The sequence below is a fragment of the Grammomys surdaster genome, unplaced genomic scaffold, assembly GCF_004785775.1.
Source record: "Grammomys surdaster isolate TR1022 unplaced genomic scaffold, NIH_TR_1.0 243, whole genome shotgun sequence".
Classification (NCBI taxonomy): domain Eukaryota; kingdom Metazoa; phylum Chordata; class Mammalia; order Rodentia; family Muridae; genus Grammomys; species Grammomys surdaster.
In genome coordinates this window covers 6,402,532-6,424,011 of record NW_021604688.1, presented here as the reverse complement: position 1 = coordinate 6,424,011, position 21,480 = coordinate 6,402,532, and the positions used below count along the sequence as shown (strand labels likewise).

Below are 21,480 nucleotides of genomic sequence, written 5' to 3'. Positions count from 1 at the left end.
GTGTGTGTGTGTGTGTGTGTGAGTGTGTGTGTGTGCGTGTGTGAGTGAGTGTGTGTATGTGTGCGTGTGTGAGTGTGTGTGAGTGTGTGCGTGTGTGTGTGTGTGCGTGTGCGTGTGTGAGCGCGAGCGAGCGAGTGAGGGAGAGGAGCGAGAGAGTGCGAGCGAGAAAGAATAAAAGGAAAGATTTTTCTCTATGTATATAAAGATGGCCACGTTAGCAAACGGACAGGCTGACAACGCGAGCCTCAGTACCAACGGGCTAGGCAGCAGTCCGGGCAGCGCCGGGCATATGAACGGATTAAGCCACAGCCCGGGGAACCCGTCGACCATTCCCATGAAGGACCACGATGCCATCAAGCTGTTCATTGGGCAGATCCCCCGAAACCTGGATGAGAAGGACCTCAAGCCCCTCTTCGAGGAGTTCGGCAAGATCTACGAGCTTACGGTTCTGAAGGACAGGTTCACAGGCATGCACAAAGGTGAGAGCACCTTTCCCTCTCAACTTTGCCAGAGAGCAGGAGCGGCCGGGCAGCAGACTGGCCGGCAAGCGACTGGCAAGCGAGAGACGGGGCGAAAGCGAGCCGCGGGCGGGCGCCGAGGAGGGAGGCGCTCCGGCAGAGAGATCGAGCTGGGATGTGTGGGGAGATAGATGTTCGCCGGGACAAGGCTGAGCTTGAGGCGAACAGCCGATGGAAGCAGTGGTGCCGTAGAGAGGGCAACAGAGACAGGAGATGGGAAGAAAGAAGGGGTGGGGGTAGCAAATAGGGTTCGGGGTTTGGGATCTATAGACTTTAAAAATTGGGATGGGGACAGCTGCTCCCGGGAAGCCCAAAAAACTGAGCGGACTGTCGGGCGCTCAGCTTGCCCAGGATGTGGGGTGCTGTCCATCGCCGTGGTGCTGAAAACACTACAGGAATCGCTCTCCTCTCTGCATGGGCCAGAAGAGCAGAGTGCAGCCGTCTAAAAGGGAGAGGGATAACAAATTCAAGAGATATTTTTATTTTGCTATCAATTTAACAGTAAACTCTCCCTAGTGAGATTTGTGGCTCAGTAGTCTGGTTGTTGTGTGACTGGTGAGAAGGGGCTGGTTTCGATATTTGGAAGGATTGATTAAAAACCCAAGGCAAGAATTAGCAAGGAAAGAGCCATCCCCAGGGTGGAGTGATGGGTCTAGGAAATCTGAACAATCCCCTTCCCCAGTGAGGCTGGGATTTGGGACATAATATTATGTATGCAAGAGGTGCATTTTGAAAGGTAAGCTTTAATTTATCCCAAACTCACCATACTGTGAGCTTTATAGTACATTATTTCTCCTTAGAAGCAATCACTATTGGTGAGTGCCTCTAGAAGGTGGAGACAGAATAATCAAAGAATTAAAATCTAACAACTTTTTAGGAAAGTGGTCATGGGATTGTCTGCAGCCTGCCTGTTTTCTCTCTGTTTTATTATCTTAAGGCAGAGCCCCAAATGAGTTCAGTTGTAGAATGTGTGTGGGTGTCTTGTGGGTGATGAAATTAGCCCAGTGCTCTGCTCCCTAACAGTAATGTATAGGATGTGCACCAGGGATTAATCGGTGTTGGAGTTGTGTGGGCAAGTTAAATGCTTTCTGAGAGAGATTGATGGCCAGGCAAAGAAGGAGTAGGGAGCTAAGGAAGTTGTAGGGATGTATGGACGTTCCGTTTTTAATAAACAGTAGTATGAAGAGCCATAGAAGATACGGTGTTAGAGCTGGTGATTTTGAAGATGAAAACACACACACATACACCCACCCCCACACAGACAGCAGCCTCGTCTTTGGCCACAAATGGGCTATGAATGTAGCTGATCCTCCGGCACATTAGGTGCAGAGCGCAGAGCTGAGTGGCTCTCTAAGCAGCTGAGGGTTTTCACTACCACAACCACCCTCAATCCCAGCCCTCCCTCCGTGTGAATACTAAACAGAGCTCCAAAGTCTTCCTAGTTGGAGTCCCAGAGAGCAGTTTTTATTGGCTTTAGCATCTTCCAGCTTGCATGCTGAGGAGTAAATCTTAAAGTTAATGACATGTTGAGTAGCACAAAGAACACAGCAGAATGGAAATATACTAGATTTGTTGGTGTGGGGAGGGGGGGCTGTCATGGAGAGAGAAAGAAACCTTTATCCAATATGGAGAAAATGTCTGTTCAGAAGAGAGATTGGAAGGGGGAAGGGGGAAGGGGGAGGCAGGCTTCAAAATAATATTTGGAAAAATAAATACTTTCTTTTTCCTCCCTCTGGAGGCAACCATGTCTTTGTAGTTTTTCCCTTTCCAATCAGGCTCCCTGGAAGCTAATCAAGGTTTGTATCAAACCTTTGTCATTCTAATAGGTCCTCGGTCTTAAAAATAGCAATAATAAAATTTTAACAGCACAGAGGAGGGAGGCTGTCCGTCTTCACAATCAGTTCTTGTAGTAATTTAATATTTCAAAGTTTAAAAAAATCAGAACCCACTAGAGGCAAAAGACAGTTATGAGGAGCTGGGTGTTCTATGGGCTGTGAATTAGAGCACTTTACTGCTCCTCTATTTCCAGTGCAGATAAACTTTAACATTATTCCATGTTGTCTCCTCAGCAGTCTCTTGCTGCAGCCACTACTTTGTATCTAGTGTAATTTGAACTCTCTTATACTATAGTAAAGAATATTTATCATTTGCATAAGGAAGCTACATAAGGTTTAGCACAGACACACACACCATGTATATGTATATAATGTACATGTTTATACAAGATTCCTAAGACAGGCAAAACTTTATTTTCCAAATATTCTTCTTATAAACTGGCTCAGAATGTGACAGGCAGGACTGGTGGCTCTGACACATTGAGTGTCCCATTGTTGTCCCTTGTCTTCCATAATTTTGGCATATACTTTTCCTTATGAAAGGTCCTGCTTCTCTGTCCTTCTTATTTTTACAGTCAGGGTTGGGCCACCATGTCCCTGGCAGTCCTGAGAAGCTCCTGGAGAGCAGCGTGAATCCAAGCATCTCTGAGGGCTGCTTTATTCAGCCCTAGTGGAGTTTGAACTCCTGCTTCAATGATGCAGTCTGATTTATTAGCTAATCCTGATAAAAAATAAGCCTCTGGCCACCTTAAAAAAAATTACTTGCCTGCCATTGGTGATTAATTACTCTTAAGTGAAAAAGCATGATGAGGCTTGAAGGATGAAAGCTGCTTTTGGCTTCTACATCTTCCCAATCTCTAAACTGACAGCGTGAGGCTAAGGATGGAGCCATGCCTTTGTTAAGCCTTGATCCAGGGCATATTTGTGGTTCTTGTTCCCCTTTCCTGAGTGTTTAACTTCTAATAAACTATGATGGGATATAACTGAGATACCTAACAAGACACTGACACCCCCATTGTGGATGGCATTTGTACAATATTGGTTCTTTAAAATCAGTAAAAACGAAATGATATGCGTGAGGTTTCAGGTGGGTATCCTTTTCTTGGCCACCTGCCGTTTCAGGTAACTAAAAAAGGGAGGAGCTCCAAGGGTTAATAGAATGCCTGTCATGCGTAGAGTGCACCTTAAAAGGCAATTACTCCAGTCAAATTGGGAGTCCATGGAGGAGGGAGTGAGTGGGTGTTGTGGATCATCCTAACCCCTATATCCAGAAAAGGCTGTTGGATTGGGAAGCAGCAAATAGCAGCTGTGGAGTGGAATAATTACTGTAAAGGTAAATTTGCCCCCTAGAGACCAGCAAGCAATTGGTGAGAAGGGGATCTGTGTGGTAGGCGGAGAGAGAAAGAAAGAAAAAGGGCCAAATCAAAATTCAAAGAAACAATATGCACAGAAGAAAGCTCACTGTAATGCAAACTCTCGCTAACTGGAAGCTTCTCTTCTCCCCAATTCGAAGCACTTTTGGAAAGATTGTTTTTACAGGCTCCAAAGAGAAAGACATCGTAGTATTGATCAAACAAGAAAGAGGCCAATTCCCGGGATAGCAGCAGAAATGAGCTGAGGGCCAATTTCACCCTGTTTTGTAGAATTTTTCTTCCCTGAAAAAGCGAACAGGTCACCCACTTCTCATTTTTCTTTTACTTCTCTAATATTCTTTTTGTTTCATAGGGAACAGAGATGGTGACTGAAGGCATATAAATACACATGCATACCCATGCTTGTGTACACATGCACATCACATGCGAGTGTACACATATACACACACACATCACTGCATCACACACACGACTAAGCCAGAAATCCATTCATAACTTTGGTCCTGTCTAGCAAGATAGGAGGCAGCAAAGACTGAGTTACTGAGATATATAAAGACTAGTGCTCTCTGGATAGCCATATTATAATGCATTATCTTTGAAGTCATTTAAGTCCAATTTAAGTGGTATTTAGTATAATATTTATGAATTAATGTAATCTAAACATAGGGTTGTCCCCAAAGGTTTAAACTGCCTTTACCACTGATGTGCGCTTGTTCTGAGAGCCTGCAATGCATTATAATCTAAACAGTCAAGTCCCCAGAAGAGTCGCTCTTATTATCTGGTCAGGACAGCTCTACACATGAGTAGCTACTATGTTTTGAGATTTTTACCTATTGCATGATCAAAAATCTACTCTAGCAACAGATCAGTATTAGGGCAAGGGCTTCAGACCTCGGATCTGCTGCTGTGGGAGCCCCATCATCCTGTACTGTTGCACTTCATGCAGAAGAAGGGTGAGGACTGAGTAACAGAACCTCCTGTGAATTTGTCTCCAAGGAGGGCATCATTTTAATACATCTTCACCATCACCATCAGCACAATCTCTTATTTTATCTACACCTAGGTAGGAAAACACCTGAAGCCTCTTGATTTGTTATGTAAGTGGAGGAAAAAATGGAGGTTATGGTTATGTTTTGGTCATCTGTAACCATCTTCACAAAATTACATTTCATATTCTCATTTAAAGACACAAGCATTTTTCAGAACATCAAATTTCCACCTCTTGATTTTAGCCAAAATGGCTTTCTTTATTGCTGTGCTTATAGGTGAATTAAAACTGTAAGGCACTATCTAGTTTCCATTTTCAAAATGAGTCTAAAACAGAAAAACTGAGTGTCAGCATGTGTGTCAGCTCAGTGAAGATGAACTTTTAAAAATTACTTTGGAAAATAAAAAGTTAGTTTTGTCCAGAGAAAAAAACTAGCTGGGTGACTTGTTACACACCTACAGCTGCTAAAAGAAAGGTTTACCTCATCGGCAAGAGGAAAAATGGAATACCCAGAATAAGAAAACAAGAAAAATACTCTAAAATTTTCACGAAATAAATAAATGAGCAGTAGCAATCATTTGGAAACTAAGGGATATCAAAGAAACATTAACCATTTAAATGCTTCTAGATTCTAGATGTCAATGTGTCCTATTTAAAGGCAAAGAAAAACTAGGGGAGTAATTGGCTTGTTTTAAAGACTAGTGGTTATTTATTCTTTGAGAATGGTTTTATTCATCTTTAAAATGGATGTTCAGCAAATCAGCTCATTGGCAAATTAGCATGCACATGTGCACACATGTCTATCTATGTACAAAATGGTTGACTGCGTTCCACATATATGAACAGAGGGGCTGGGCTAGATTTCACTGCAATTCAACAGAGAGGTGCTAACATGCACCCAGCCCAGTCTGTAATGATAATTCCAGGTTGTATTGAAAGAATCCCCTTGAAGTTCCTTTCAGCCCTTCCACTACCTCCTCCAGTGGACCTGGGTATGTGGCTTCTCAAACACAAAATGAAAGAAAACCAAAGCTTTTATTGATTGAAGACATAGCTTGAAAACAATTAGAAAGTGCATACTAAGAGTAAAACTCCATAAACAGTCATGGAGAAGTTCTCAGTTTTTTGTTTGTTCGTTCATTCGTCCGTTTGTCTAAGAGCCGGGACATTTCTGACACCAGATCACCATTACCATGATTCGTATTACTGTCTTCATTGTTCTTGATAATAAACTAGGATAGAAGAGAATGCCTGAGAAGACAGACAGCTAAGACCTACCTCATAGTTAAGAAAAGAACTGATTCCAACTTTGCCTAAGACAGATTTAAGGAAAACACTACAGAGCTCACAACTTCCATGTCCCTGGAAGAGGGTCAATTTGACCAAGTGATCTTACCTGAGAAGGGCTTGGGGTGGTGTGGGTGTAAAAGAGAGGGAGATGTAACCATAAGTGGGACCTGACACTACAGGCAGAAATTTTAAAAAGCAACACTACAGAGTCCAAATGCCAGCTGGAATCTGGGTGTGCTGTTTGACAGTAGTTAAAAGCAAAGTAGCTTCTGAGCTTGGGAGGGAATCCCATGTGACATGCAGAGAGAAGAACCAGACAGTGGGTATGAACACCAGTATGCTTGTGAGTACCGGAGGGTGGGGTGGGGGAAGATGCTATGACCTGTGTGGGTGTTGTACGAATGTGTGTGTGCCCACACACATACACATGTATGCAAAGGGAAGAGATGGCAGAGACAAGTAGCACAGAGATAATGTGAAGGGAACAACACCAGGAGGAGAGTAATAGAAAGAACAATCTAGAGAGAAGGGCTGCCTTCCTTTTTATATGCATCTTTCCCGTCAGAACTTGTGGCTTTGGTTTGTCAGTGCCCAGGTTGCAGTGTGGAAGTATGCTTCTTTTTATTTGGATAGTTTTTCCACTCAGAAGGCCAGGTTTGGGAGAGAATCCCATCATCATCCCCCACCCATCACTCTTTGAAGTCTGGCCTGCTTCTCCTCACCCATTGACTCATTTTAGAAATGACCTTCAATCTGGGATCTGAGAAGGCAACCACAGAGCCCAGCTCTCTGCAGGACTGAGTCTCTCCACCCACAGCTTCCCTACCCCACATACTGCCCCTGGCATCCCAGCCTACTCCTCTCTCTCTCTCTCTCTCTCTCTCTCTCTCTCTCTCTCTCTCTCTCTGTCCCTCTCTCTCTCTCTCCTTGACAAGCTAAGTTAGTCCTAACAGGCCCACCGACCACTGAACTGCATTCTCTCCAAATGCAACAAGGGTGTGGCAGACACCAAATTACCCTCTTTTTTGAGCTCTTTATAACAAGGAAGCACATTCCTTTCTCCCTGACTCCTTAATTCCATTTTATCCAAGTCTTTCAAATGCTTGGTCTCTCCAAAAATGGCAGAAAGAATCCTGTCTTGTGCAATCTCTTCTGAAGCTGGGCTGGCGATCACCCTTTCCTTCTGGCTCACCCACAGCCCTCTCATCACCCATCACCTTTGCTCTCCCTCTTTTCCTCATCCTAGCTGTTTAAGAAGCCTACCAAACTGGGACTTGAAGAAGGAGGCAAACACTCCAACCGACCACATAAATGTGGAGTTAAAGGTGCTAGAACAAAAAGGCAATTGTAGAGGCAGCCAAAGCTCCTGCTCCTGATGGACTCAGAAACCAAGGTTGTCACCCACAAGATTCCCACATGATGTCCACATAGGTGCTTGTGGTAGAGCTGTGGCAATGTCATTGCACTTATCCAGGAGCCACAAGGAACTTGCTTCGTGGAACTGGAGCGGGCTCTCGCAGCAATTCTACCAACTCAGGAAATCCCTCTGGTTTCTGAGTCCTTCAGGAGTAGATGTTTTCAGGATTATGCATTCACAGGGTTTCGCCCTTTCCACTTGATCCAAATTTCCTTCCTCTTATCCCTGTTGTATCTCCTCTCCAGCATGAGCTGATTGAGGCTCTAAAACAGCTATTCCCAGCAGCTCAGCTCAGGAGCAGGTCCTCTGTAGCCTTCTGCAAGTATAAATAAATGGGTGCCCTCATGGAGAAAGACATAGTCCTAGATCTGTGACTACCAAAAATACTGACCAAACTCAGAAGGAGAAAATTGATAATGAGCTGACCTGCTGTTGCAGGGGCTTAATTGAGAGTGACTCCGGAAGGCTGGCTCTGGACAGCCCTGCACAAACTGACCGCGAGGTTACATTATGGCAATGCACTGCTTTAATTAATTATCATCTTTGTTAAGAAAGGCTATAGATCAAAGGTTCCTACTCACTTAACAGACCAGACCTCACTACCACAACTCCCATGCATCAGGCTGCACTACCACCTGCTAGCTAGGCCAGCAAGCTTCCCATTCTCTTCCCTTCGTGACTGTTGATTTTTCTCTTCTTTGTTATAAAAAAAACAGCCAGTTCTTCTGCACAGTTGTCTGTCCTAGGATAGGAAGTGTGATTGGTGGTGTTGGCTGAGGGCTTGGGGCTGTCTTTCCACAGCTGTTTCTAAAATTATACACCTAAAACTCATTTCACCTATGAATCTCGGTGGAGAGTGTGTTGGTAGAAGAAAAATAGAAGCCATGGAAACAGAGCTACTAGAAAAGGTGTGTGTGTGTGTGTGTGTGTATCTGTGCCTGTATCTTTGTGTGTATGTGTGCATGTGTGTGTGTGTGTGTGAGTACATGTAGAAGCCATGGTATACTGCCATATAAATATTATGGGATTAATACCTTTCCCATTTGCTGCCCACACCTCTTAACTTCTCCCTCTCATCTCTTGAGAACCTGTGCCTCTGCTGTATTTCATGCTGAAAAATATGCATAAAGCATGCATAAATGATGCTGTATTGAAATGAGTTTGAATCCAGTTGTGGGCTCTGGGCACCCAGTGAAGGACAGCCCTAATCTGGGGTAGGAACCCACTGCTCGGGTTATAACGAGAACATCACTTTCCAGTGTCCCCCACCCCCACCCCCTGCCAGACCTACAAACTGACAGGTGACTTCGTTGAAATTAGCCCATGGAGTTGTTCTAGGCAGAGTTGAATGCCATACGTGGCTGTTTGTTCATTATTCTAATTTAATGATGCAGTCACACCTAATTAATCCATGTCTGGTTTATTCATATGCTGTATCTGAAGATTCAGAAGATTTCTCTAACTAGCCAGCTTCCTTGCACAGAGATAAGTGAAGGACCCCCTAGAAGCATGTGTGGCCCTCTACAGGATAGGACCACTGTAAAGCCAGTTGGTAAAGACATGGTCTCTGACACTTCCCTATCCATGAAGGGAGGCCTTACAGCAGACCCAGAGATGCCCAGAAGTGAGGGCTAGGTAACTGGACATACATGCATGTACACACACACACACACACACACACACACACACACACACACAGTATGCCTTCAATCACAGAAATCCAGCACCAAGAAGGAAGAAGGCTGGACCACTGCATGCAATCAGCAAGGTCTGTTGGCCTGCCAAGCATTCTTCTGACCAGGGAATTGGTGCAGAGCATTGAGAGGCTGAGCTGAGTCAGCCTCCCTGCTTCTGGCCTTAAGAAAGTACAGCTGGATGAATTATTATTGCCTGTGCGCAGATAAACCAAGTCAGCCAGGAAGCATGCTGCTCAAGTCCAGCCTGTAGAATGGCCTTTGATGTGCCTTTCTGTGGCTGGTGCTGGCCAGACAGATTACAGTGAATGCCATCTCTCACCTGGCAGGTAAATTAAGAGAATGAGGTATCAGCCTAATAATATCCTAATAATATCTGTAAAAGTCAAGACTTCTCTCGAAAGTCCTAGGAGACAAGAGGCATCCAAAGATCAAACATGACACCACAGTGTATTTGTAGGGACTGTTTGGTTCTCCCACCTCCCTATAATGCACTATTTGATCAGCTCTAAATGGGCCAGTGTTCAAGACAGACTCTCTTTCTGTCTCTGTCTCTCTGTCTCTATCTCTGTCTCTTTCTGTCTCTCTCTCTCTCTCTCTCTCTCTCTCTCTCTCACACACACACACACACACACACACACACACACACCATGCATATGTACTCAGATGTCTTCTTGCAAACAACATCCATCCTACCCTCCCGTTTTATCCAATGTAGGTAGATTTTCACAGGTACTTGAAATAGAGAGCGCACACTGAAGAATGTATATGTCCTTCCTGTAAAGGGCTTATCAATACCTTTTAAAGAAATGTGACAGCCAGCCCAGAGTGATTCAGTTGTGTGGACAAAGGTTAGCATACAGATATCCATTATTAATAATATCAATATCTTGGTTGACCAATATAACCAGAAACGGTATCATGCTGCTGCTGATGGGAGAGGCCAGGAGGATTCCACAACAATAGCAGGAAATTGTGCCCATGTAAAATTAATCATATTGACTGGTTCTAAGAATATACAGGGAGGTGACGATGTTGGGAGTGTTTATGTAGTGGGAGAGGAGACCTTGTTCCCAGAGGCTTCATAAACTTCTGGGATGAACCCAAAGGGAACGGAGGCATCCCTCCAGTAACTGGTAATAACAATTTCCATCTTCTGCCCTCTGCTTTCCAGCAGGGTGAGGTGGAAAGGTGTTCTCTAGACAGGAAAAGAAAGAAATTCAATCCCCTAACCATTATCCATCCAACATATCCATGTCTTTATATCAAATCAATACTTGGCTTGGTCTCACTGGATGCAACATGAAGAGCATCCTTGTTCTTCCTCATAATTGTGGGAAGAGGTCTATCTCCAAAGAAGTAGAGAGAGCCTGAAGCAGTGGCTCCAATGGGCAGAGTAGAGAACTGGGCCTTGGAGATGCCAGGATGCACATCACAACCTGGTCCAGGAGGAAAAGCATTTGTTTGAATCAGTTACCTAAGTACGTTCTTGGGAATAGAGACTCATGCGTTCTCTGTATGCATTGATGACAAGGTGAGAATGTTCTGGAATCTAGAAAACTAGCTCCCACCTAGGTTTACCTCTATTTGCAATGAGAGATGAAAGAAAAGGTCAGGCTTCTTTGACCTTAGTATTGCTTTGAGGCTCACCCAAACCTTTTATCCTCCTGCCCAAGGAAACCCTGGCTCATCCTAGTGATATTTGGATGCCTTGAAAATGTCCACAAGAAGGAACAGAGATGAACTCCAGTGTTAGTGCTCCACCAGCCAAGCCCAAAAGAATATCTTCTCAACCCTTTTATCTTTTCCCAAAGCCAACAAGACTGTTTCGAGGGAGCCTTCGTTCACACCCAGGCCTATGGCAGTATTGATAATTGAGAGAGCAGGGCCATGCCTAAGATTGGAGCTGGCAAGTTATAGCTACCTATGGGTGAATGGATGAACAGAGAGAGGTGTCTCTTGAGGAAGATTCTTCTCTCACATAAACAAGTGCTCGTATCTTAGTATACTAGCCACATCAGATCCCAAACACATTTGTTCCCACCCACAGGAAGCCACCAAATGGCAGGTTGTTCTGCATCCCATTCAGTAGCCAGGACTCAGTACCCGGACTGAGTTCCCTCCATCTTGTTCATCAACCAGCCTTCTCACTAAGCCCCCTCAGGTCTCAGAATTTGAGTCTGTCTCCCAAAGTGGTCTTAGAAGGCAAAAGAGAAAGGTGGGTCCCGGTGACAGAGTATAGATCTCCCCAGATGTTTCCCTGCTCACCCCTCAGCCAGAAGTCACAGGTGTTAGCAGCTCCAGAAAGAACACAAGCAAGCATCAAAGCCCGACCTCTGCTTTAGACCCTTTGCATAGAGTAGGGAGGAGTCCCCAAACTGTGGCGGAGGGCTCATCTCCTCTGACTGTTGCCTGCCCTCTGACGGTGAGAAGAAGAACTCACACACCTCTGATGCCCTCTCGCAAATGAGCAACCTTCCATAGTCCAGGAACTCAGGCCCCCATGGAAAGAAGTAACTGCTGTCCACCTCTCACATCATAAAGGCGAGGGCTAGCAGCTCCCTGTGGGAGTGGATGACAGGATCCAGGGACACTTTTCTCTCTTGGCAAGTCAAGTCTGGGTCTGAAGCATGAACAAAATAAGGACACACAAAGTAAACAGAAAACTCAGAAAGTATTTATCATTCCTCAACCTATGTGAGCTTTATTTCATTTCAAAGCTAAGCAATGATAGCCTGGTTTAATACAGCGTTGATTTTTAATCACACATGATGAGGAAGTTCCTTGTGTTTGAGAAAGAACCAAAATCTTGTCAGTACTTAGGGCCTGATGTGGTTTGACTCCAAACTACCACCATCATCCTGGACTTCTGCAAGGGAATGGCCAAACAGTCCCAGTAGAGGCACATTGTGCCAGCACATCCTGTGTCTACATCCAAATCCAAGAAGGATGGATTAGGGATTGATTTATATACCCACAAGTCACCAGGTTGCATGCAGCACAGGAAATCTGGCTTGCTCGAGCTGCAGAGGCACAGGGCAAGAGAGTTGCCTCTGGCTAGTGGTCAAGGCTTTAGTTTCTTTTCTGATCTTAAGAAAATATAATTAACAATCATTTTATTTAAAAAAAAACTAAGACATGCTCAGTACTGTCACTTTGCTGCTGCAGTAAGCAAACCATTTCATTTGTTTTAGAGTTGATTCTATCTCAATTCTGTTGAGTAAGTTTGAAGATCTCCTGGAACAGAGAATGTGGGGGAAGGATGAAACTGGACCAGGGTGATCTAACTGGACCCTTAGGGAGGAGAGAGGAGCAGTAGGTAAATGGATTGTCTTCATTAGGGAAAGATGTGCAGTTAGGCTGAAAGATAACTGTTGGACAGACAGGTAGTAGTGTACTCTGGGCAAACATGTCTATACCCTTCAAACACCCCTATATCTTTCCACTCCCATTCACCCTCAGTGAATCAAAGTGAGGAGCCATACCAAGCATACAGGCTATACCCATGGGACTGGAGCCAGACTATGTCTCCTATAGGAGTGATGTCCTGTCCTCATGCTTCCTTGCCGGCCTTGGCTTGTTTCTCTCTCATTTCTCAAGTTTCTCTGCCAAATATTAACTTCAATTGTTCTGACCTTGTCTCAAATGAGCCAGTGATTTAGGAGGACTGGTCACAGCAGAGGCCAGACAACCAGAAGGAGAGTGGTCCCTATGTCAGCAGGGCAGGAGGAGTGTCACAGATGCAACTATAGAATTCCTCGGGTGTCCCAGCCCTCCCCCTCATTCACCTCCACAATGCACACAAATAGCTTCTTCAAACTGGTAGGAGGATGCTTGTGGGGAGGTATGACCTGCCCTATTACTGGGAAGTCCCTGGGTCTGATGGGAAGACACAAACCATCCTGAGGGAGGCCGAGGTTCACGTCAAGACAGTTTCTCAGGCCCTGACCTCACAAGGTGGGTACTCATGTTCACACTACAAAAATAACCAGGGGTATGATGATGGCAACCTCACAAACATAAAGCTGCCCAAAGAAAATGCCTTGGAAGAGGAATGTGGGAACTCCTCACAGTGAAGTCTCAGGGATGGTATCTGGAGTATTGTCACATCCACAGGTCTAAAGGGGCAGCAAATATCCCAAAGCAGCAAGAAGGCAGAGCAGGAAGCTGCATAACTGACAAGCCAGAGTGTTCTGATTTGTTCCAATCTGCTCTGGGTTTTGTCCTACTGCAATGAAGTCTCATTCTCGGGTTGGTGAACAAAAGAATTTCTCATTTCAAATAAATATGGAATCACCATCAGCCTGGCTCAGGGAGAGTGGACCAAGAAAAGGTGGTTAGGGTAAAGATGCTTCAGGGAACTCAGCTGCACGCACAGAACCTGCCAGGATTGTCCTTACTCCTTACCTGCTTTGGGGCTGCAGCAACCTTCAGCCATACCATCTGCAATCCACTGGGCCTAAGAAATTACTCCTGGAATATGTACACAATAGTCATGCTCCCCATAACCAATTCGGGCATTTAGATTGCCTACAAAGGCTCCCTCAATGACTTTCCAGTCTCACACACACAGGATTCTAGGGCTAGAATCCTTTTGCACCCTCCAACCTTCCCTGATGCAGGAGTAGCTGGAGAGCAGCCAAGGAGTGAGCATTAAGGCAGGGCACAGTTTCCTGGAGTGACACTGGTCTTGCAATTGGAAGAATCTTTACAGGTGTCAGAAAGTACTGCTCTCAGTGTAAGCAGCACTCCTGAGCAGGGGTCCAGGGGCTCCCAGGCAGCAGTGAAGAGCTTCTCCCATCTTTGGGGCGGGGGAGCAGGCAAGAACAGTTAGAAGGGATGAGGTGAGAACCTTCAGATTCCACTCTTTAGAGGGGAGAAAACCCCATCTTGCAGACCTTGATCCCAGAAGTTTTCATCCAGAGACCAGAGCCTGGATTCTCATTAAACTTCTGGGTTAATCCTAACTCTAAGATCTCAGAAGCATTTGGGGCTTTCAGTTACCTAGAGAGATATGGAAGTGTCTAATCATGTTCACCCAGAACCTTTCCCATTCCTGGTCACTCTGCCTCCTCCACACTGACCACACCCATTTTCCAAACTCTAAGCCCCAGGTCCCAACCCAGAACCCAGGACTCTCAGGCAATGAACACCAACTCAGAGTGACCTTCTTTTCTTGTCCTTCCCACGTCCAGCTTCTTGTTGATCTGACAGATTAGTCTGAGCAGAAATGTCCCTGGCTGCTAATGGACATTAATGTGTGACTGTCATCATGACATGTGCCTCCTTCTTATAGCCCAAGCTATAAGAAAAGTAGTATCTACATCAACCCAAACCTCACCAGAGGGAGATGAGGCAGTGCCAGGTAGAGATCCCTGAGTAACATGAGCCTACATATAGCTCAGAGCAGTGAGGTACACATAGAGTTATGCCCACAAGGCTAGAGCAGCAGAGGGACCCATGCCCATCACTCTGGTCCCCCATCAGGGCAAGAAGTCATGCCAAAGGTTTAAAATATTAAATGCAGATGGCAAATTTAAACCAATGGCATACTTGCAACACCAAATCCTTCCAGAGAGAAGCTCTGCTTGGGAAGTTTCTGGAACAGCCAGTAATCCTGGGTGTTGGGGGTGGGGTTTCTTTGCTTATGCCCTCCCCTCAGGGCAGCAAGGGAGAGAGAGAGGGACTGTGGTGGATAAGACTCGTGACTTTCCTCCTCTGCTCTGTTATTCATTACCTCTGATTTTTATCTAATCTCTCTCTGATTGTCCTGGCGAAACTTAATAGACAAAGTGAATTTTTATTACATCATCAATATAATCGCCAGCTAATCAACAGACACCGAGCCCACCGCAAGCCTATATCTCCTCATCCACCTTCATAAATAGAAGAAGCAATCGCTGACAAGCCAGGCTCCTCTGCCTCCTCTGGAAAGGGCTCGATTTCTGCTGCACCCCTTTGTCAGTCTTTGCCCGGATATTCTGACTTTCTCTGGACCTCACCTCCAACCAGTGTGCCATATTGCTGGCCAGTGGTGAAATTTTCCCAGGGCTTGTGCTTCAAATACGAAAAATGCCTAATGTCAACTGATTTTGATTGTACTTTTATGTGAATTGGTGAATGGGCTATGCCATAAAATATAAGATAATCCTACCAGTTGCAGAACATACCATAAACTACATCATATGCCACATTTAGTCATGTGTTCACTGTGCACATACAGCCTACATACAAAAGCCTTCTTGTCATTTCAAGTCACATCATCTTACACACTGTATGGTAGACATCCTTATATACATTGTGATATTATCATATGCCTTCTGTTTATATGACATTTTACCACACAAAATGCTTTCCTGTATCTTATTTCATTTTAGATCTGTTATAACCAGGTAAAATATACCTATTTTATAATGAAAATGGAATAATGAAGGAAAATTACAACCTGGTCATATCCTGCCAAAATGAACAAACCAGTTTGGGCTTGGGATATGTGAGTTAGGATTGAGGGCCTGGGCAAACGGGGGACAGAGGCAAGCTGCTGGACCAATATATCAGTGAAGATCTCCCCTTACAGAGCTGCCCTGTGTTAAAAGGAAAAATGTCTGTACCCCTTTCCAAAGTGCTTTGGTAGACCGGCTCCTTCTGTAATATCACTGTGCTTTCCCTGCCTCCCGTTGGAGATAGTCCACACTGCTCTGCCGTGGTTTTGGAAACCAGCACATGTCATCCAGGGTCAGATTTTGTAAATAAGTGAGGTGATGAGGCTAATGAGTCTGTCTCGGTGTTCATAACCCCAGATGATGGTCTGGATGAAAGGAAACTGCTATGTGCAGGTTGTCAGAGCCATCTCTGGGAGTGGCCACCTTCTGTAAGAGTTGTCTCTGGTTCCGTACAGAGGGTTGATTTACAGTCTGGCTATGTCAGGGATTCCTTCTGCTCGGGCTGTACACCTGTGAAGTGTTCTTGGTCTCATGGGGCCTCTGGATGTTTAAGAGCCTGTTACCCTGGATATTGCCTAATACAGAGAAACTGGTGTACCAAAAACACTTTGCACACATATCTGTTCCCTGCCATTGACTTTCTGTCTGAGACCACTCCCCTTCGCACTCACTCCAAGCCTCAGTTTCTCATTGTCTTATCTCATCACAATGGAGCTGCTCAGCTAACATTTTAGGCCCTTGTGGGGATTGGATAAGATGGGCACACATAGTATGAACAGATAAATTTCTCAGTTTATTCAACCAAATTATAGGCTGGTGCTCTCACGGAACACCAAGTGGCTCGTCTGTCCTTAGGATACAAAAAGAACAGAGGGAGCACTGAGCATCACAGGTAGGCAGGAAAGAAGATTGTTATTGTACCTACTATGTGGCACACATAGCCTCTTGCCAGGATTATCTCACCAAACCCTCATGTCAAAAGTGGCAGAGATGTCACTGTGCCCTTTGAGTGTGAAGAAAATGAGATCTCTGAGAGCAGCAGCCTGACATAGCTCCACACTCCCAACTCTTCTGCATTCTCAAGCCTCCGAATTTCCTTTGACAGAAGTCAGAGGCCATCTCCATCACTCACATCTGCAGATCAGAGAATGGGAGCCCTGTAATGTACCAGCTAATGCTCTCTCAGCCATCCCCTGCCATCTCACACAGATGATCTGAAGACGCAGACACACAGAGACATGTGGACATTCCTGCCTGCATAGAGATATAGCACACACAGACACTGTTGCCTGCAGATACACCACACACAGGAGCACATAATCAGACAAATCCACTTACAAATAAACACACACAAACACCACACACACACAAACACCACACACATACAAACACCACACACACATGCACAAACAGAGAGAGAGAGAGAGAGAGAGAGAGAGATATTAATTCAAATATCAAAAAGACTCATCACATGTAGAAACACTCCTAAATACACACTGACATATGAAAAAGCACAGAGATACACACAGAGACCTTCACACACACACACACACACACACACACGTCTCTAATGACAAAACTTAATTAATCAAAAGCACACAGTCAACTAGATGACCTAACTTGTTAGGTGATACAAAGCTAGCTGGTTTGGAGAAGTGGTGAAATGGTATATTCTAGGAAGAAAATAGGTACAGGGGACTCCTCAGTTACCTTCTAGCCCAGGCTAAAGGCCAAAAGTCCTCTGCCTGTGTAGCCCAGGAGTATCACCAAGCCTGAGACCACAGCCTCATTAGAAATCAGCAAAGGCTCAGAAAGCCATTACCAAGGGAAGGACACTCCCTCTGCATCCCCTGACTGTGTCAGTCTTTGGATCAAGGGTAGATTTCCGTTCATCTGACCAACACCAAAGGCAGGTCCTGAAGAGACTGAGGACAGACTTTCCAAGGGCCATACTCCACTATAAACTGACTCTGAGCATCTCTCTGTGAGGTAAAGAAAAGCACATGGACAGCAGAAATGGTGGCAACTGAGAGGAGTGGGATCCCCAGACATAGATTGTCCTGGAGACCATCACAGACTGCCACCTACTATGGCTCAGAGCCTGAGAAACAGCCCCTTGCTCACACCTAGTCTTCTATGACCACCTAAGGGTGCTCTCAGTGTGTGAGACTTCTGCTGGTCTTTAAGAATGCACTTGGTAAATGATTCCATTCAGCTCCAGTAAGAGAATGCTCACTGGGTTGCAAGAGTGGTGTGTGGTGGAAGGCAACTCTGGGCACCAGGGCAGAGTACACTGGGACACGTCTTCCAGGACATCCCATGTAGATTCATGTTACACCCTCAGGCTTTGCACAAACTCTGTTCTTGTGTGTAGAGTGCATACCACATACACTGGACCAATGTGGAGAAGAGCTGAGTTTTCTATGCTGACTCTGAAAAGAGAAAAAGACACAGAGCACTCTCTCACAGTTCCTCCAAGATGGCAAATCTCCCCTATCCTAGGAAAGTCACATCCTAGCTCTTCCTGATCTAGGACAATGTACATCTCGTGCCAAGAACACCTCAGTCCCCAGTCTGAATCTTGGGCAGGGTTCCAAAAAATGAAACCCTCCACTGTGGATGCATCAATAAGTGTGTGTGTGTGTGTGTGTGTGTGTGTGTGTGTGTGTGTGTGTGTGTGTCTGTGTGTCTGTGTGTCTGTAACAAATGCCTACATGGAGTGTGTAGTGTGTGTGCATGAAACTCCATACCTCCTCCATACGAGTACATGCCAGTCTCAGCCAGTAAGACCCAGGCAAGGAGACATGTGGACATGTGTGCTCATACATGCTGAGTTTATGCAGGCGTGTGTGGGCTCTGACGGCTCAGCTGAGCCAATTTTTAGTGACAGATTGTGTGTACGTCTATGACTACAGTTTCTACCAAGTGCATGGAAAAAACAGAAAAGATGAATCCAACTCCCTGGGTGGGCACTCCCGAAGCTCCAAAACTGTATGTGTGCATGTGTATCTCTCGACAGGGTATGGAGGGACTATGGTGAATAAGGGCTGTGCGAAGAGCAAACATGGAGTCAGACACTGTCCTTCAGACACAGACCTTGCAGCTATCCTGGATGCCTAGTTGATCTCTGTGTAATAAAGGGAGAGAGACACACACAGAAACAGAGACAGAGACAAACAGACAGACAGACCCACAGAGACAGACTGAAAGACAGAAAGGCAGCTACAATAGGGAGAGAGGCCTCCACCCAACTTTGTTCATCTGGAATATAACAGATGGTACTAAGACCAGATCAGGGATGCCAGAGGCTGTGCTTGGAGAAGGACAATGCCCAGGAGGACTGGGGTAAAGCCCATGGAATACCCTCACACCAAATGCACCTCTGCTTTGCTGGCATGGGCATCTCTTATACATACAGAGCCCCTAAGCCAAGCCACAGATGTCATGCTTCTCTGCCTCTCTCCTAAGTCCCCAGAGGCAGACTCCAGATGCCGGGAATCAACAAAGACCTAGCTCTAGACAGCCTCTGAGGCAAGCATAAACTCATTGTTCCCCAGGGAACATTGTTCCTACCTGGAGAATCTTGAGCACAGATTGGTAGCTAAGCATACACTCATTTAGAGACCTGACCAGTGTAGTTCTGGGGGTATGCCCCTATCCTCACATCCAGGCTTTCCAGAAGGCTCCACAAGTAGGTGGATCCTACTTGACTCCTGCAACCTGAAGGACTCACCCTCCCCAACATCCTGAGGAACCTGCAGTACAATTTCCTAGAAGTCTGGTGGAGTCCTGGCCTCCACACCAGACTTATTTCCCTACAGATGGTGGATGGCGTTAGGAATCTGCAGTTGAACAACAACCCCAAGGGATCACCTGTCCTTTGATCCATGAAGCCCTAGGCTCATTTCCTAGGCCACTTTGTCAGAATGCTGTGGCTTTCTCCTGCCCTGAAGAGGAACAGCTCAAATGTGCCATCCAATTCTAGTTTCTTCCCTAGGGATACAACTTGCCATGTCTCTATTCACCTGCACACAAGAACCTCAGGCCACTGCCATAACTATCATAAGGACACGGCTGCCCCCTGTAGAAATCCTACTCTCGTATACAAGAACATACACATATGCACATACATGCACACACACATACACTTACACATGCACGACTAAACATAAATCGTTCAGTTCAATTTCTTGGTTTGCAAGTGTGAAGCCATAAGTCCTGGTATTGTAGAGTCCCTGCCCTATTCCACAACTAACAGGGCTTCCCAGGACTTCCTAGACCCAGATGGCTGGGGATAGAATGTTCCGTGGTAGCACAGGTTAATAGCATGGGCAAAACTCACTTAGTTCAAGCCCAGCTGCTGCTGTAGGGACAACCGTGTGACTGCTTGATCCAGCCTCAGTTTCTCTCCTTAGCCAGTGGAATATCAAGTTGCCTAGAGAACTGTAGTGTGAGCAGGAAGTGCTGTAATCTAGGTAGAACATCTGGCACGGTGCCTAGGACATGGTGAGCCTGTAGATATTGTAGCTAAAGATCAAATGAAAGAGAGAAGTCAATAGAGTTCACAGCCCAGGCACTCCCCAGCCTTGCCGCCTGTGTTCTCTTCACTCACCTGACCCTTCCTGGGACATTAATTGTCCCCCAGCCTGATGTACTCTCTTCCTTCCCTCTTCCCTCAAACCAAAATTTAGCTGCTTTTAACAAGGAAGAAAGTATCCTTCCAGAAGCCTGTCACTATTGCAGCCTCCACAAACTTTTTGAGTCCCTAGAGCCTGAATCTTGCAGCCCAGAGCCTCAGACCCCCTTTACAGTCCAGCCCAGGCAGGCTCCACTGTGCATGCATATTAGGTCTGCCTCTCCTGATCCTGTAGACTTTCCACAGCAAGCCAGCACTGTGGCCAGGAACCCAACAAAGCTTCTTTGGATCCTAGATGGGCCTCTCTCACATGGCAGCTCCTTCGGTAATCTGGAGAGACAAGAGGGGCTATCACTCCACACTCCAGCAAAATCCACTTGCTTTTCTTTTACCATTAAGTTGATTTGCATCTATCCTTTGTTATGAACAGTGCATGTCATAGAAAAATATCTGGGTGGGGTGGCTGTAGGAGAAGAATGAGACCAGTATTCGTAATTCTCTAAAAAAGAATAACCACTGTGAATGTGTGCTCATGTCCATAGCCCATCCAGGGCAAAAAGCCTCCTCCAGCTTGGGCTGGGCTCTTGCTTACCCACTGCATCCTTAGCCTGGGATACACACTGTTGGAGATGTAAGAAGAACAATACCAGCCCCTGTTTGGAAGGTTCAGGACTCCTAGTGAGTGAGCACACAGAAAAGACTTCCCAAGCTGTGCTAACACTGCTCCTCTTTGTGACTTGTATAACACAAGTCCTCTTTGTGACTGACAGAAAGAGAAGAAGGTAGCAACTTAAAGAGGTAGGTCAGGTACTTGTGCTGGAAGACTTGAGGACACTTTGAGCCCATCACCTGTTCCTCTAGGCCTCACCACTTTCATGTGGGAACAGAATGTGAGACCCATGAAAACCCCTCACTCTCTAACCCTGCCAGGTGAGGTTCCTGCTGGTTCTGAGCCCTGGAGGCAGCCATTTAAATCCATGGGAGATACAGATGGATTCGACCAGGAGAGGGTCTAAGGACTGGCTTGGGACCACAGTAAAAACGGGGACAGGTGGAAAGGCTGTTCATACAGGGACTGTGAGGTGGGAGCACCAGAATCCAGCAGTCTGGAGGCAGCTGTCTGAGACACTACGTGAAGTCCAAAGATGTGGGTTTCACACTTGAGAGCTACAAAGATGGCTGTGTGCAATGGTTGTTGTTCTACAAGCTCCTCCTAACCTGTAAGTCGGGAATAATACCAACTCTGTGAGTTATCATGGCAATTAAATGAGAATGTGTAGAAACAT

At 45.7% G+C, this 21,480-nt stretch overlaps 1 protein-coding gene across 19 annotated transcripts in view; it reads left to right on the top strand.

Annotated features, from left to right (window-relative positions):
* Nucleotides 1-193: 193 nt before the first annotated feature.
* Celf4 (CUGBP Elav-like family member 4) overlaps nucleotides 194-21,480 on the top strand; it is a 281,718-nt gene continuing 260,431 nt past the window's right edge. For all 19 annotated transcript variants that reach the window (XM_028774871.1, XM_028774869.1, XM_028774856.1 and 16 more), the window contains exon 1: nucleotides 194-479. In XM_028774871.1, coding sequence (XP_028630704.1) covers nucleotides 194-479 — 286 coding nt within the window. The remainder of the gene's footprint in view (nucleotides 480-21,480) is intronic.